Source organism: Rhineura floridana, chromosome 1 (assembly GCF_030035675.1).
Source record: "Rhineura floridana isolate rRhiFlo1 chromosome 1, rRhiFlo1.hap2, whole genome shotgun sequence".
NCBI lineage: Eukaryota > Metazoa > Chordata > Lepidosauria > Squamata > Rhineuridae > Rhineura > Rhineura floridana.
The window spans coordinates 75,410,071-75,426,559 of record NC_084480.1 but is presented as its reverse complement, the minus strand read 5'-3'; the positions used below and the strand labels follow the sequence as shown (position 1 = coordinate 75,426,559).

The window sequence follows — 16,489 nt, the reverse complement described above, 5'->3', positions numbered from 1 at the left end:
GAAAATGTGACCTACTATAAATATTTACAGGAATGTCTGCTTCTGAGATCAGGTGCTGTAGAGAGCTAATGTAACGATAGCACAACTTTCTTTATTCTCTGACTCTGCTTGGCACTTTCATTAGGAACTGCCCATATCCAACACCTTGGGAACTCTTGATTCTTATACATTTATGTTTCTGATGCAGTACTCCCTGCTCCTTCCCCCACATGCAGGAATATCCCTTTTCTCTTGTGTTCTCATCGAGCAATTTCTACTCATAGACAAGGAGAGGAAACATGCTTGGAATTTTGAGATCATGACATCATATATTTGTGGACAAAAATAATGGTGTGTCATTAGAATGTAACCAGAATGTCAAACAGACAAGCATTTACTGCTTCTCACAAACTCCTTTATATGAAAGGTCATTTCATCTTTCATCTCAGCACTCAGGGAGTACACTTGCACCAGAACACCTGGCACTGTTACAAACTGAATGTCAGTCATGATTTTTTTTTTATTAAGAGTGAGTTGTGTTGAAGGGCAACCAGTCAGACTAAACTGGCTACCAGTTTGATTTTTTTGCAATTAGATCTCACTTTTGTTCTATAATGGAATCAAGGCAGAATGCATGTGTTTCCCAGGACATTTCTTATCCAGGCGCTGATCACATCCAACCCTTCAGACTATGTCCCGGGACCTGAAAATTTGCTTCTGGTATGCTACTCCCAAGCAGAGACTACAGTTCCAGCATCAGTGGAACTGTGTGGACTCAAAGCTGATCAGTGATCCGTGGACTCAAAGCTGACATGAAACGTTAACAATTCAGTAGAATCTTCCAAGGTCTATCCCTAGAACTATATGATCATAGGGGAAAAGTGAATATATTTGCTTTTTATTACAAAAATACCATGTTACAACTTACTCTTTTAGTTAGCTGGGTATCCATCATGAAATTATGCACATGCTTTTCAGCTTTGGTAAGTTCTAATTTCCTTGCTACCACAGCTACCACCAGTGCAGTGCAACCAGCACCCTGGAAATAGCAATAAAACAAAATCCAAAGAGTTACATGATCTTATTCAAGAATGGGCACACTATTGGCAAAGCAGGAAAAGAAATCAGTATAATTACACAGGAGAAGTACATTTGTTTAGTGCAAATTATATAAGATTTTATCAGTGGCTCCATACTTGGTACTTTTACCCCTCAAGTCTTTCTTAGAGTTTTATAATGGTACCTTCCAACTCTCCCAGCTCATCTGCAATTCTTCTCCCTCCCTCCCTCCCAAACCTTGGCTTGGCATGAACACACAAACAGGCAGGCTCCTGGAGAGGAGCTTGCAGCTCATTTGCTCCTCCCTGGTCCTTTTTGCTGCTGTGCCATGCTAAAGCAAATTTTGGTTTAGCATGTCATTGTGACCCAGGCTTGTGGTTACTCCCTCTCCAGACTAACCATGAGCTGTAACGAAGAATAAACTGTGGTTTGTTGGAGCTTGCACAATCACGTGACACAGCACGACATGAGAACCAGGGCACTGTGCCTTACAGGCAGCGCTGAGGAAGAGAATCTTCTTGCTCCAATGATTCTGCACAGCATTTGTCCCTCTTCATTTTCTTCCCCAGTCACAATGAGAAGGAACAAAGGCGTACAAAGCTGAAATAACTGGTAGTATGTTAACTGCCCACTAGTTTGCCATAGGCATGAATCTTCAACTGCAAGTTACATATATCCTGTTGAGGGCAAAGGAAGTTGGGGCTTTACAGGCTATAGAAGAAGGGCAACATAAGAGCTGTGATTCTGGAAGCAAAAGCTGATATATGCAATGGGGTTTTGGCAAATATGTACTATACATATAAAGACACTTACAAATAACCATCAATTCCTTATAAATATTAGCAGTTTTTGGTTTTCTAGACTAATTATGAAAATAAACTAGGGGGATTCAAACAAGTTGTGCTACTAATATCAATGTTAAAAACAGTATTTAACATTTACACTCTAGCAGTAACAGACCTAAACGAGCCAGTTCATAATAATTGATCACTGTGTCTGTTAAGAAACAAAGTACAATTATATTAGGAACAAATGCAATAAAAGCAGAAGCTTGTTTAAAGTTTATCTTTAGATTTTAATAAAAGTGTTACCTTAAATCTAATTAATCCATGAACAGTCTGCTGTTTGCACTACCCACAAGGGAGAAAGGTTGACATTCCATTAATAATAGTTTACTGGGATTATATACATTAAACTTTTATTACCATTAATATTTTAGTTGTATTGCAATACATTGCAATTCTACAAAGATGGACATTTGGCATGTTCTTCATAAAACTTTTATGAACTTTTGCTCTGTAAAGTAAATTTAGCCCCCTACACCCATACCCAAGTCATATATAAAAGTGTGGAACAGCACAAAGGCAGAACAGAACCTTTACTTGAGAACTTCCTCAAGGCTGACAGAGAGTCACTGATGAGCACTCACTGGGTAAAGGCAGGTGTAGCTTTAAGTCCACCTAACAGTAGTAGCATCCAGACCACATTTTACCATCTTGTCAATAAGGATACTGTGGTAGACTTGTCAAATGCTTTGGTAAATCAATATACACTATGTCTATGGCATTCCTGTGTTCTACAAAAATAAGAACTCTATTAAAAAAAAGTTGGTATGGCTTGACTTATTCTTGCTATACCCATGCTGGCTGCTAGAATCTTCTTCTTCTACTACTACTACTACTACTGTTGTTGTTGCTGTTGTTGTTATTTCAATATATATCCCACCTTTCCTCCCAAAGGAGCCCAGAGTGGCAAATACACCAATCATAATCATAATAACTCTCAAAAGCATTCTAAAAACATTTAAAAACATACTCTCAACCAGTGATTTCAGGGTTGCCAGGAACAGTACCTTTTAGCCATCAAATGCCTAGGTAAACACTTTTAAATTTCTCCTGAAAGTCAATGAGGGAGACAGAGGCACCTCACCAGGGACAGCATTCTACAGGTGGAGAACTGCTACTGAAAAGGCACTGTCATGGGTCAGTGCCAACTGGGAAGCCCCCAGTGGAGGCACCACCAGCAAAGCCTCACCTGATTGTAGAGTCCAAGATGATTGATACTAGGGAAGGTGCTCTTTTAGGTACTTGGATCCCAAACAATTTAGGGTTTTATATGCTAGTACTAACACTTTGAATTGGGCCCAACAGCTCACTGGCAGCCAGTGAAGTACTTTCAGGACTGGTCATAGCTGTTCCCAAAAGGCTGCCCCACATACCAGCCTAACGGCTGCATTCTACACTAGCTGAAGCCTCCAGACAGCCTTCAAGGGCAGACCCATATACAGCACGTTACAGTAGGCCAGACAGGAAGTCACCAGAGCATAGACAGCTGAGGCTAGGCTATCCTGGTCCAAGAACAGCCATACCTAGCAAATCAGTCTAAGCTGGGCATACACCATCCAGTACACCATGGTTAATGGTGTTAATAGCTGCTGAGAAGTCAAGGAAAACCAACAGGGTTGCACTTCCCCATCTCTCTTCTGATAAACATTATCAATCAGGGTGACCAAGTCTGTTTGGGTGCCAAAACCAGGGCTGAAACCACACTGGAGTAATCTGTTGTTGTTGTTAACATCTATTACCCGCCCTTCACTCAAACGTGCAGGTGCGGCTTACAACAATTTTAAAATATAGCATTAAATACAATTAAAAACAACCTAAAATCACAGTCTAGACCATCTGCTTCCTTCAGGAATACCTGCAGCTGGTTGGGTACCACCCTCTCAATGCATTCCTTCCTAGATGCTCACAAACTGAGCACAAAATAATTTGCTCTAAAATTTTGCCCAGTATCAAGCTGACCAGACTGCAGTTTCCCGCATTTGCCTATTTCATCTTCTAGTGCCTCACCCATTCTGTAAGAATTCTCAAAGATTACGGCTAACGGCTCTGAAATAATATCCACAGGCTCCTTCAGCACCCTAGGACGTAATTCATCTGGCCCTAGAAGCTTAAACTCATTTAAAATACTTAGGTGCTCTTTAACTATCCCCTTGACTATCCTTGGTTGCTAAATATTATTTTTAAATATTTGAAAAGGGAGTCATTGTGGTCCTCATCCAGTAATCTTCACACACAGGAGCGAGTGGTTTCTACACTGACTGAATTCAAAGTTTGGTCCTACCCTGCTCGACACAGGATTAACATTAACATATCTGAAAATACTACTCTCCTGTTAAGGGCAGCACATGAGCAATAGGCTTGTATATTCAGGGTGTTTTTTCTTTTTGAGCCACAGACCCAATACAGAAAGGTTGCTGGACCTGTATACCTGGTAATTGCAAACGGATATCAGCTCATATGTAGTTAATACTGGTTATCTGTAATAACTACATAAAACATCACAACTTAAACACATATGCATATTCTATATAATTCAGTTCTCTAAAAGAGACACTAGGTTTACATATCTTTTAAAGTAATATATTGTGAAAGTAATATGAAAACATAATATTAAAATCATGCAAAATGACTTTAAATTGATATGTAAGCTTCAGAGATAGCAGTGGCAAAAGGTGTATAGTTTATTATTATATTTTTATTCTGACCTTCCTTCAAGAAGTTCAAAACCCACACTTGATTCCCCTCCATTTATTACCCTCAAAACAAGACAGTGAGATAGAGTAAGGGGAAAATTTGCACCCAGATTCCTACACTTTGGTCTTGGGTGATTTCAACATACATGTTGAGGTCACCTTGACAGGTCCAGCTTGGAACCTCATAGTTGTCATGACAACCATGGGGCTGCCTCAGTACATTGCTGGGCCAAAACTTAGCAAGACATATCCTGGACCTGTTTTTTGCAAACAGGTGAAATATGGTGTTTTTTGGGGGGAAGGAGGGAGATTCGATCACCCCATTGTCTTCTTTTCCCCCCGCAAGAGCCTGGCACCAAAGCTGCTACTTCCTGCCCACCCTTCCTGCTTTGCCTGGTGAAGGAGCATGATTAGTGACTAGCCCAAAATCACAAAGTGATCTTCATGCCTGAAGCAGGGATTTGAATCTATGTCCCCCAAGTCAAAGTTCAACACTATTTACTCCAGCACAATAAATTACATACTGTGATGTTAATTCAGACCCACAGCTCATCAGGTTCATATTCATACATTCTCTATCATTCACAGACTCCCTGGGGTCTTTTCTGACCATGTTTCATGGTATAAGCAGAACTGAAAAATTACAGGTATATAATGTTTTACAGGTATGTAGTATTTGATGCCGACTCCTAGAAATGAGAAATTTCTAGGTGTCCAACTTTTCTAGCTTGATGCTTTTGTCTGAGAATTGCCTAAGTGTCCACTGTATTTTTGCAAAGCAGGTAGATGGGAAGAAAACCAGAATAAGTTGACTCTGCCTCCAATTACTCCCTTGGCTTTGCCTCCCACTGGGTACCCTGCCACCATCCTATCAGCTCCAGGGGTTATCAGCTGCCACTGAAGATAAAGTTCTATCCACCCAACTTTAGCCAGATGCTAGATGATAAATTCTCAAAGTTTGTCTCTAGTCATAACACTTGAGATATTAGATCCTTTCCAATACTCCTAGCATCAACTCTCACATGGTGCATGCTGTATTGAATTAGTGTTTTTACATAACGCCAATACACTTGTGATAAATTGCTTCTCCAATAGGGACACCCTAAGGAATAATGACCTCACAGAACCAGATAACAGGGTAAAAGAGCAATACAGAGTAGAGAACTTGCACCACAATGTCTTTCTACAATGCCTGGCACAATGGAATGGAGCTGCACATCTGAAAAGCATAAATAAAGCCCAAGATGCTGCATACAGACAATATGTTTAAAGCAGTTTTAAAGCACATTTCACCACCACCGCCACCAAAGAATCATGGTAACTGCAGGTTGTTAAGGGTGCTGGAAATTGTAGCTCTGTGACGAGTAAATTACAATTTCCAGGATTCTTTGTGGGAGGGGGGATATGTTTTAAATCTGCTTTAAATGTATGGCATGTGCACAGCAGTGTCAGAACATGCTTCTCCAGACTTTCTATGTGACTTGGTCAAGGTAGCATCACTTCAGCTTTGGGAATTTCCCTAGGACGCCTGCTTAACTAGACCTGAGTTTTCAGGCTAAATGGCTAAATACGCTTTCATGCTAATAACAGCAAGAAGTAAGAGGAGCATAGGCTTTTTATACAAAAAAAGGGAGATGCAATTTTTCTTGCCTCTCCATACCTTGCCTTGTATAACATCTAGCCTTATGAAATGTTTTGGAGAACTCAAAAGCTTGCTCACTATTTTGTGACAATCCTAAAAAAGGGATTGCCCATTTGTGTAATCTGGAAGGGTATTTTCTTATGGACCAACATGCCTGCCTTTGCTTTATATTCTGACCAAGTGTCTGATTAGCTCCTGTAAGTGGAGGAACTGCAGAGGAGTTGACCCACTGGGACAGCCTGTTGCTCCTTCTCAAAGCTTGAATGCAACCATGCAGTTATTAAATAAAACCAGCTAGATAATCTAGTGGGTATGATGGAGAGTTGGCAATGGGGAAATTATGTGCCAAGCAACGTACTGTAAGCCTTCTGTCAGGAAGATATACTTGCAATAAGGGATTCTTAGCAGCTGCGTGTGTGTGCACACACCACAGAGAGAGACAGAGTGGTTTTCCTGTGAACCACCTACTTTTCATCCAAGGACTGAATCCACTTCAACAAAATAACACATATAAACTACATATTTTGCAACGGACTACAGAAATAGTCTGATAAGACCGGCAGTTGAAAGAATAAAGAATTGTAAGGTTTATTACATCTGGGAAATAAAGTCATTCTGACTACAGGCATACATGTGGCCATTGTACAGCCATGAAGCTCACACTCACAGACACTATCTCTGAGTGACTGGAAAGGAAGAGGAAGGAAGATAAAACCTGAGAAAAAACAAAACAAGTAGTTACTAAAGAAGGAATCAGCAAGGGAATAATAGGTTGCCTTTCTGTCTATTGCTTCCCACTGGTTTACGTTACTTGTTACAAGCGTTTGTGCTTTACTCCCAACAGTATGAAGGGTTATGTGGCTCCTTTACAAAACTGTCAACAAATTAATGGCTGCACTTTTACTCCCTTGAGTCTGCTCCTTGAAGTATCATGTTCCCCTTTTCCTAAAAATACAAGCCCTATTTTGTCTACCATACACCCTGTTTTCCTTTTCAAGGCTACCCTCTCGTGTTTTATAGAGGGATGGAACAGCATATGCTGCCTTTGGATCACAGCCAGGTCAAGTATAAATCCATTTTTCTCTGGAAAGGCTTAAAAGAATAAAACTGTGATTCAGGATATATAGAGGTTTATTTTTTTGAAAAAGAAAAAAAGGCAAGTTTCTATAAATGTATTGAAGAACTTTAAAACACTCAAATTCCTTTTGAACTCCAGTGCTCCTCCTTGCCACACACCATCTGTGTGGTACACTCTCCAAAAGAGTAACCATTTCCAACACTTCAATGACTAATTAACCTTTGGAGAAAGAAAGCCTTTGATAAAATGTCACCAAGCTCACAATAAATAGAAGAAACATCTTGAGATATCTAGGCAAAGACCAGTAACTAAGAGCCCTTTTAAAAATCTACAGTATAAAAAACAAGGCACAAGATATGGCTAGGCATGGAGGTTTGGCAAAAGATATCAATGAGTCCATATGCTAATATCAGACAAAACATGCAGCCACAGTGCTTAGATCCAGATCTAGAAAGTACAGTAGACTGGATCCAAAACAGAAGAAAAACAATTACAAATGTTTGCAGAAAATCTTGCACAAGAATTCATACATTTCTGTAATAGTTTGGTCCTATTGTTGTTGTAACATTCCTGTCTCTCTGGGATTACCACATCCTGATTCCCAAACACCTGGATCCTCCAGGAAGTCCACCTAAGCCTAGGTCAGACATGCCCTCTGAACCACAAGCTTCAGCCACACCACCTTTTCCCCAAAAGGTGATCACTGGCATAATCTGTCTGCTATATTGGTATAGGGATAGGTACAGAATAAGACCTTAGTTTGGTAGCATGCTTGACCAAGCTGGCATGTGGGATTTTGAATCAAACAAATAAACTTTATTATATACAAGATATTAAATGTGATAATAAATGAGTAAGTTTTTATCACCTCTGTTCTACCTACCTATCCTACCCCAGTAATCCCAATGAAATCCTCCCACAAAACCCCAGGCCTTCTAACTTGATGTTCACTTCCTGATCTCTAATCCTATCTAACTCTGTCAAATCCCAATGGTTTTTCTCTTTAAAACTCCCCTCAGAATTCTCACTCACACCCTTCCCACCTGTCAGTCATACCTCATCTATACCTACTAATATTCTATTAACACTTTCTTACCTGAACATAATTTCAAAACAGTTTTAAACACATAAAAAATTCTGATTTTGTTACAGTTATTTTCATACTGCTGCTACAAGACATTGTGCAAGCAGAACACCATATTTGGATTCAGTACCACTTTCCTCATGAAATACCATAGTACAGCCCTTCTGTATCTTCCAAGTGTGGAAGGGCTCCACTGGATCCAGCTCAGCATTTGGATTCAGACTTCTCATTCAGATTCAACTTTAGGTTAGGCACAGAAGAGTTTTGACAGTCTGACATTTATTAAATCATATTTTCCCCTTGAAAATCTACTGGAGGGGTAACCAACCTTGCCCTGTAGGCACACATTTGCCCACAGAGGCATTCCCTATTGCCCACAGTCAGACTACGCCCCTCACTGAAATTAGGTGTGAAAGAAGCATTCTATTGTAGCAAACAGAATAGCTTGCAGTGTCTCTGTGTGAACGAGTGTGTGTGTGTGGTGCCCACACCAGTGTCTCCAGTTTGCAAATGGACCACAAAAGGTTGGCAACCCTGATCTGAACATATAAAGACCATGCAGCAGTCAAACACTTGCACACACTTTAAGACACAACAAAGTTGGACTGAACTGGTTTAATTGAGATAATACATCTGTTTGATCATTGTTTTTGGCATGATACATGAACCTATAACACAATGACAAATCTGTATTCTACGATTTGTATGTTCAGTTTATATAGAGTTCTATAGTCCATTGCTCATTTACGTATGTAAAATCAGTATATGAATTTCAATTAGAATCTTGAGAATCAGTAACATATATGAAATAATATCTTGTGTAATAACATATGGGATGCCTTTCTGAAGCACTTTGATTGCGACATATTGCCTTCAAACAGCAACTGCTTTGATGTGATACTCTACCTTACTCATTTCAGCTGATACACAAAAACATACTCTTCATCCCCACCTCCTCATCTCTTGTTTCTGTATCATACCATATCATATTCATTAACCTATTTATATAATTGAAAAAAGGAGGCTGGATTTTCAATGGAGTAAAACATATCAGATTTCATATGGAATAAAAAATCTACAAGAATAGCTGCCTCTGTTGTATGTATGCTACTTAAACAAGGAGGAATGGGACTCTATATAACTGACTATCGTACAGCTAAATTGGCAGTTATTAGGGAATGGATGAATCAAGATTATATCATGAAATCTGAAAATCTAATACAAAGAAGACATCCTAGAGAAATGCTATGGTATCAGTAACAAAAGTCCCATCAGTTCATACATCATTAACAATTTGTTATAAATATGAAAATAACAATTTGTTATATAAAAGACTTTCTCCAGGTTTAACATCATTATTTCACAATGAGTTTACATTCCATACAGACGATATGCTTGGTAACTTGACTACATGGCAACAATTAAAAATGAATAAACTATATGATATAGTACCCAACACAGGAGTTAAATCTTATGTAAAAATTATAAATGCGTTAAACTATTGTCCACATCTCTTCCCATATTTCTGAAAAACTGTATTAGCATTATTAAGAAAATATCGCTCATTAAGAAGAAAAACAATATTTGAAAATATAATATTCACTGATGTAAAAAGAATCTTATAGAAAAAATTATTTATTGGTTATGGAAATAAAAATATAGGAAATAAAAGGAAAATATTTGTAACAAAATGGGCTAAGGATTTGCAATACGTATTAGAACCAGATAAATGGAACTGGATTTGGTATAATGTACCTCATAGATTTATTTCTGTAGATCTAGAGGAAAACTTCAAGGTTCCATACCAGTGGTATCTTATGCCATAAAAATATACCAGACTGTGTTGGAGAAATGCTGGAGATGTTCAGGTGAGAAAGCAGACTGTTTGCATATACACGTTTAAACTGTCCAAAATTACAGGCATAGTGGGATATTTTAATATATACATATAAATGAAATAATAGGATACAGATTACGATGGAACCCTTATGTGATCTTGTTGAATTATATTAAAGATATAGCATTAGATACAGATTTAGAAATGGTCATAAAAATAATATCTGTGAAAATAGAAATTGCAAAAAATTGGAAAAAATCTAACTCACCTATAGTTTTGAAATGGTTTAACAAAATATGGAAATCTAATGAATATGATTAATCTAATAAAACTGACTTTATTCAAGGGAGAAAAATGACAAGTAAATTCATACAAAATTGGTCAATATTTACATTAACATAGAATCATAGTTATCAGGAGAATAAGTATCCATACAAATTATTTTTCATTAATTTAACAAATACTTGATACATGTTTATGTAAACATAATATTTATTTTCATTTTTTCTCTCTTTATAACAATGCAACTTCTGATGTAATTTTGTTTACTCTTTGTTATTGATTGATTGATTGATTGTATTTATATACCACCCCATAGCCGAAGCTCTCTGGGCAGTTTACAGTAACTAAAAACATTAAAAACAAATATACAAATTTAAAACACATCTTCTAAAAACAATTTAAAACACAATTTAAAATGTTTTAAACAATTTATTTGTGTATGTATTTTCTTTATGATAAAATAAAAACAGTAAAAAAGGGGGGATCACCCACTGGTTTGTCATCCTAGCATCGTGTGGTGTAATCTGAAAACTGCAGAACACCTGGAGAGCCTAATATAATAAGTCTACTACCTCTTCCCACACATCTTAAAACTGATACCAAAATAAACTTTATGGCTTTAACACCTACTCACTGTTCCTCCCAACTTGGCTTAACACCTAACCTGATAAAGAGTTCTGAAGAACTCAAAAGTCTGATCACTAATTTGTGATATTTTGGTTAGCTAATAAAGATATTGCCCTACTATGGTGTTTGGATTTTCCCCCCTAATGGGTCAACATTAGGGTTGCCAGGTCTCTGGTTTTTGCCTGGAGACTCCAGATTTTGGGGGTCATCTCTGGGTCTTCAGGTGAGTCACCTTAATCTCCAGACTCTTAGCTTTAATTTAAAAAAAAAGTTTCTAGGTGGTCCGGTTCACAAGATATACACCAAAATGTCAGCCCCTCCACTTCTGTTAAATCAGTTCATAGCTGGCTGCTCTAACTCCACCATTTCAGGTTTGTAGCCAATAAGTCAGGGGTGAAGTCAGGGGTGTGATTTGCTGACCTCCAGGCAGTGCCTAGACCCCATTACAACACCAGAAAATTGTTTTTTTTCCTGCTTATTTGAAAATCTCATAAACTGAGTAAGTATATAGCTTTCAATTTTTTTCTTTTGTGTGCAGGAGTCAAACAAGTTTCCTGGGCTGTTGAAGATGTGTTTTGAAAACCTTCCCAATATGAAGCTTTAATCAAATACTTGCTTTTCTGGGTGTAAAGCTGCAATGCTAATCCCACATACATGGAGTAAACCCCATTTAATTCAATAGGACTTTTGAGTAGACAGGGTTAGGATTGTGCTGTAAATTAATGTGACCTTTGAGCGAGCATAGCAAAGAATTATGTTTGTGTTGTAAATCTTTCTCTTCCCCTCTAATCCTATTTTTTCAAGCAATTAGGGGCGCTTACTTAGGTATCACAGTTTTTATCATCTAGGATAAAACATTTAAAACATGTGCTGCAATGACCAACTGGTTTTGACAAACTATTATATGGGGTGTATGTATTTTTACATCTGCAGTGTGTGTGTGTGTGTGTGTGTGTGTGTGTGTGTGTGTGTGTGTGTGTGTATGGAGTCTTTCCAACAACCCTGTGATTGGGTTGGTGATTGGAAAACAAGGCGGCTCACAATAAGAAATAAATCCCTTTAAAATCCAGTTACCATAAAAACAAGTATAAACAGTTGCAAAACAGCTTAAAGTGGCATGAGTCTGAATTTTAGGTTGGGTGAATGAAGCTCCTTATCACTTGAAGTTGCAATTTTGTACATGCTTCCCTCTTTGAGTAAGCCCTATTGAATACATTGCGACTTGCTTCTGACTAAACAAATATAGGATTGCACTATAAATATCTTTACAGGTTGTGTAAATAATAAACATATTTGACAGTCATGCTTATATAAATATTTCTTCACACTGTGTCCCAATAAGGATTTGATTTCACACTATGGTTATAAATTATTATTTCCTCTACATTTTAAGTGTGCCCTTCTTCCTTGGGGTGGTCATGGTTCCCTTCTGTTGTTTTCATCCTGAGGGGCAGATAGGCTGAGAGATGGTAAGTAGCCCATGGTCACCCAGTACACTTTATAGCTCATTTCCATTTTGAAAAAAAATTAGAATGATTTACATTCAGGCAAAGTTTATGAAGTAGATTCACACAATATATTTAAAGCACATCCAACTCTCATTTAAAGTGCATGACTTCCCCTAAAGAATCCTGGGAAGTATAGTTTTCCCCTCACTGTTATAGTTCTCACCACCCTTAACTACAGTTCCTATGTTGCTGTGGCGGGACTCATATTTTTATTTTTTATTTTTATTTTTTAAAACTTATATACTGCCGGACTAGCAATAGCTCTCTGGGCGGTGAACATAAATACAATAAAATACAATAGAATACAAAAACATCACAATCTAAAATCAAATTTCATAATCTAAAAAACTGGATAAGCTAAGATCAAATTACAAACATTACAATCATTAACAAAGAATTAAAATGCCTCGGAGAAGAGAAAGGTTTTAACTTGGCGCCGAAAGGATGATAGTGTCGGCGCCAAGCGCACCTCCTCGGGGAGACTATTCCATAGTTTGGGGGCCACTACTGAGAAGGCCCTTGATCTTGTCACCGCCCTCCGGGCCTCCCTATGGGTCGGAACCCAGAGGAGGGCCTTCGTAGCAGACCGTAGTGTACATATGCTTTAAATGTGTTTTGAATGTGCTTTAAATGAATGGTGTGGATCTTCCCTAGGTGTGCTGTGCATTCATTAGTGAATTGAAAAAGAACAATTTTAAAAGATACTTTTTTAAACAGAGGAAGGGTTGTAGCTCAGTGGTAGGGCATATGCTTTGCATGCAAAGGTCCAAAATTCAATTTCTGGGAAAAAAATTGCCTGGAATCCAGGAGTGCCAATGCTAGTCCATGTCATCAGTACTGAGCTAGATAGTACCACATGGCCTGAGTCACTATAAGGCAGATTCCTTTATTCCTAAAAGTGGAAAGAGACCCAAGAGCCACAATAACTCCAAAATTTATTTATTTATTTACAAAATATTTATTTATTTGTAAAAAATCTCAAAGGGATTTAGAGAAGGAATTAAAACAATAAAATTATTGGCAAAAACAGTTAAAGACAGGTATTTAAAAACATTCAAAACAATAAAACCAACAATGAGTTAAAAATAGATTAAAAAACATAATAATTTCTACATGCCTGGATGGGCTTGCCTAAACAAAAATGATTTTAGCAGGTGCTGAAAACAGTACAATGAAGGCACTTCTAATGTCAATAGGCAGGGAATTCCAAAGAGTAGGTGCTGCCACACTAAAGGACTAATTTCTTACAAGAGCACAACAAGTACTATGTGGAACCTGTAACATGGAAAGCACACCTTGAACATGGCAAGCAACCAGTGCAGATTTCACAGGAGACATTACATGCTGATAGGGTCTCACTCATGTCACAGCATTCTGCACTATCTGCAGCCCCCGGGTCAGGTAGTGCTGCATGGAGATTTCTGTAACTTTGGCTGACTGGCTGCCAGCATTTTTTTAGTTTTGGTTTTTGGTTAGGAATCCTGACTGGTTGTGAGATGCTGAGTTTTCTGCCTTACTCATAGGAATCTCGTTGTGATTGGTATGGTATTTCATTTAGGAAATCATCACTATCTTTTGCTTTGCTTTTCTATTTGCATGTCATTTATCTTTAACCTCACTCCCTTACATCCATAGAAGCAACATGAGTGGTTCCGTGCCCTCAGCTCAACCCCCTTAAACCCAGTGATGATGCACTTTTTTGTTTGCATGACGTTTTGTTTCTTGCCCAATAGTGGTAAAGGAGAATTAACATATTTGGAAGTGTGGCTGCAATTTTTGTTGTTCTCAACCTGCTGCCTGTGAAGGTAGACCAAACCATGTGTTTTCTCTCTGTCAATTATTACCAGAGCTTGGAAAAGTTACTTTTTTAAACTACAACTCCCATCAGCCCCAGCCAGCATGGCCACTGGATTGGGCTGATGGGAGTTGTAGTTCAAAAAAGTAACTTTTCCAAGCTCTGATTATTACTCACTGGAATTGGGTTGGCTGTAAAGTGAGATCAAAGCAGCCCACAGGGTAGACAGAAAAGGGTAGAGAATCTTCTTACTCATTTCTTAAACCTCTTTCTGAAGTGAAGGACAGGCCTATAAAGAAGTTTAGAGCAGCCATGTTAAAAGGTAGGGGCAGGGCATTCAAAGCAGGGGGTCGCCAACCTTGCTTGAATATGGATATCTTTGCAGAAGATCCCTAGTCAAGCTTTACCAACAGCACAAACCAAATTATATCTACTCAGAAGTAAGTCCTGTTGAGTTCAATGGGGCTTAGTCGCTTAGTAAGTGTGTTTAGAATTGCAGCTTTCAGGGGTATCTATCTTTACTTCTGAGTGCTCCCATCTAACATCTCCACAAAACTAGGCTCCTTTCTTCCTACAGTGGAGTTCTGGTGACTGGCCTGGCCTGAGGGCACTTAAGCCCTTTTTGCCAGAAGCAAGTAGGCTAGATTAAATGTTTCCCTCACAGGCTCCATCTTTTAGCTAAGATTTCTATCTTAATTTCCAATCAATGAAATTTTTTTGATTAAATTGTATGCTCCAAGCAACTGTGGTTGATGCTTAATGTATCATGTTTAATGACATCACTTGGGCCTGCCTGTGTGACTCACCTGGACCCATCCCATGACATCATTTGTGCCTGGTTCTATGACATCACTAGGGCCCGCCCCTCAGTGTTTGGGATGCTTCTGACTTGGCAACGCAAGTCAACATGGATGCCTTTCCTTTTCTTCTTCCTAATAGTTTTGTATCCCCCAAAGGGATATATTTTTCAAATGTTTTCGTTTATAGTTGTTTTCCACTTTATTTATATTATTATTTATTGTTATTTTTCTATATTTGTGGAAGAATGTCATCACACTGGAGGGGCACGTCTCATCTCCATGGAAACATGGAGAAGGAGGAGCAAAGGGGGTGTGTGGCTTCCAAACTATGTCTGTGCATATTCAAACAAAGCTGAGGTCCTCTTCTGCCCAGGTGAAGCTGTGAGGACAGAGAGGGACACTGAGAGGGGAAAAGTGACAGTTTAAAATAGCAGGAGAGGTCTGAATAAATTGGGAAGGAAGGAACACTGAGGGTTGGTGTTTCTTTTAAAGATTTCACCAGGAAAAATAGCTGGTATCAGTGGTGTACCAAGGGCAGAGCGGTGGGGGCGGGCTGCCCCAGGTGTAGGCAATAAGGGGGTGCATTGCCTAATGGGGTGAGTGGGTGTCAGAGCACACGAGAGTAGGAGAGGTCAATAGGCGGGTGGGCGGAGGTGCTCCTGGGCTCTGCAGGGAGGCTGGCTGGGCCCCGTCTCACTGGAATACCTCAGCAGTGCAGCCCTTCCTCCCCTCCCCAGCCAGAGCACCAGTTTCTCCACATTCTGGTCGGGTCCCTCCCTCCTCCTTTCCAACGGGCAGAGTGGAGGATGACATCAGAGGCAGCTGGCAGAGTGTCAGGGCTGCAGATGGGGGAGTGTGGGGTGTCAGCTGGCATCCAGCTGCTGCTCCGTGCTTGTGACCAGGGCGACTGTGAGAGCACCCGGCTACTCCTGTTAATACCCCCACAAGCCACCGGGACAAGCGAAGAGGTGGTGACAGCGGCAGAGCCCGGCAACTGCACATCTGCTGGGACGCTGGGAAAACATCGGCAGCATCTCTTTCTTGTAAAGGCGAAGGCATGTAAAGCTCAACGTGGGTGGACAAGAGAATGGGTCTGAAGCCTTCCACAACCTGTACCTCTCCCTCCCTTATCTCCCATTGGGTATTAGTGTTGGTCTTGGAGCCCCACCAGGAAAAAAACAACTACAGTGGGTTAGAAGTAATGGGAAGAAGCAAGGTGAAGGAAGGATTCAGGACCCCCCTATTTGCCCATGCTGTGCT

General features: G+C 39.3%; 1 protein-coding gene across 1 annotated transcript in view; it reads right to left on the bottom strand.

Annotated features, from left to right (window-relative positions):
* The window catches only part of KCNN2 (potassium calcium-activated channel subfamily N member 2), a 137,484-nt gene that overhangs the window by 16,760 nt on the left and 104,235 nt on the right, over window positions 1-16,489 (bottom strand). The window contains exon 6 of the mRNA XM_061593233.1: window positions 908-1,018. Within this exon, the coding sequence (XP_061449217.1) occupies window positions 908-1,018 (111 nt within the window). The remainder of the gene's footprint in view (window positions 1-907; window positions 1,019-16,489) is intronic.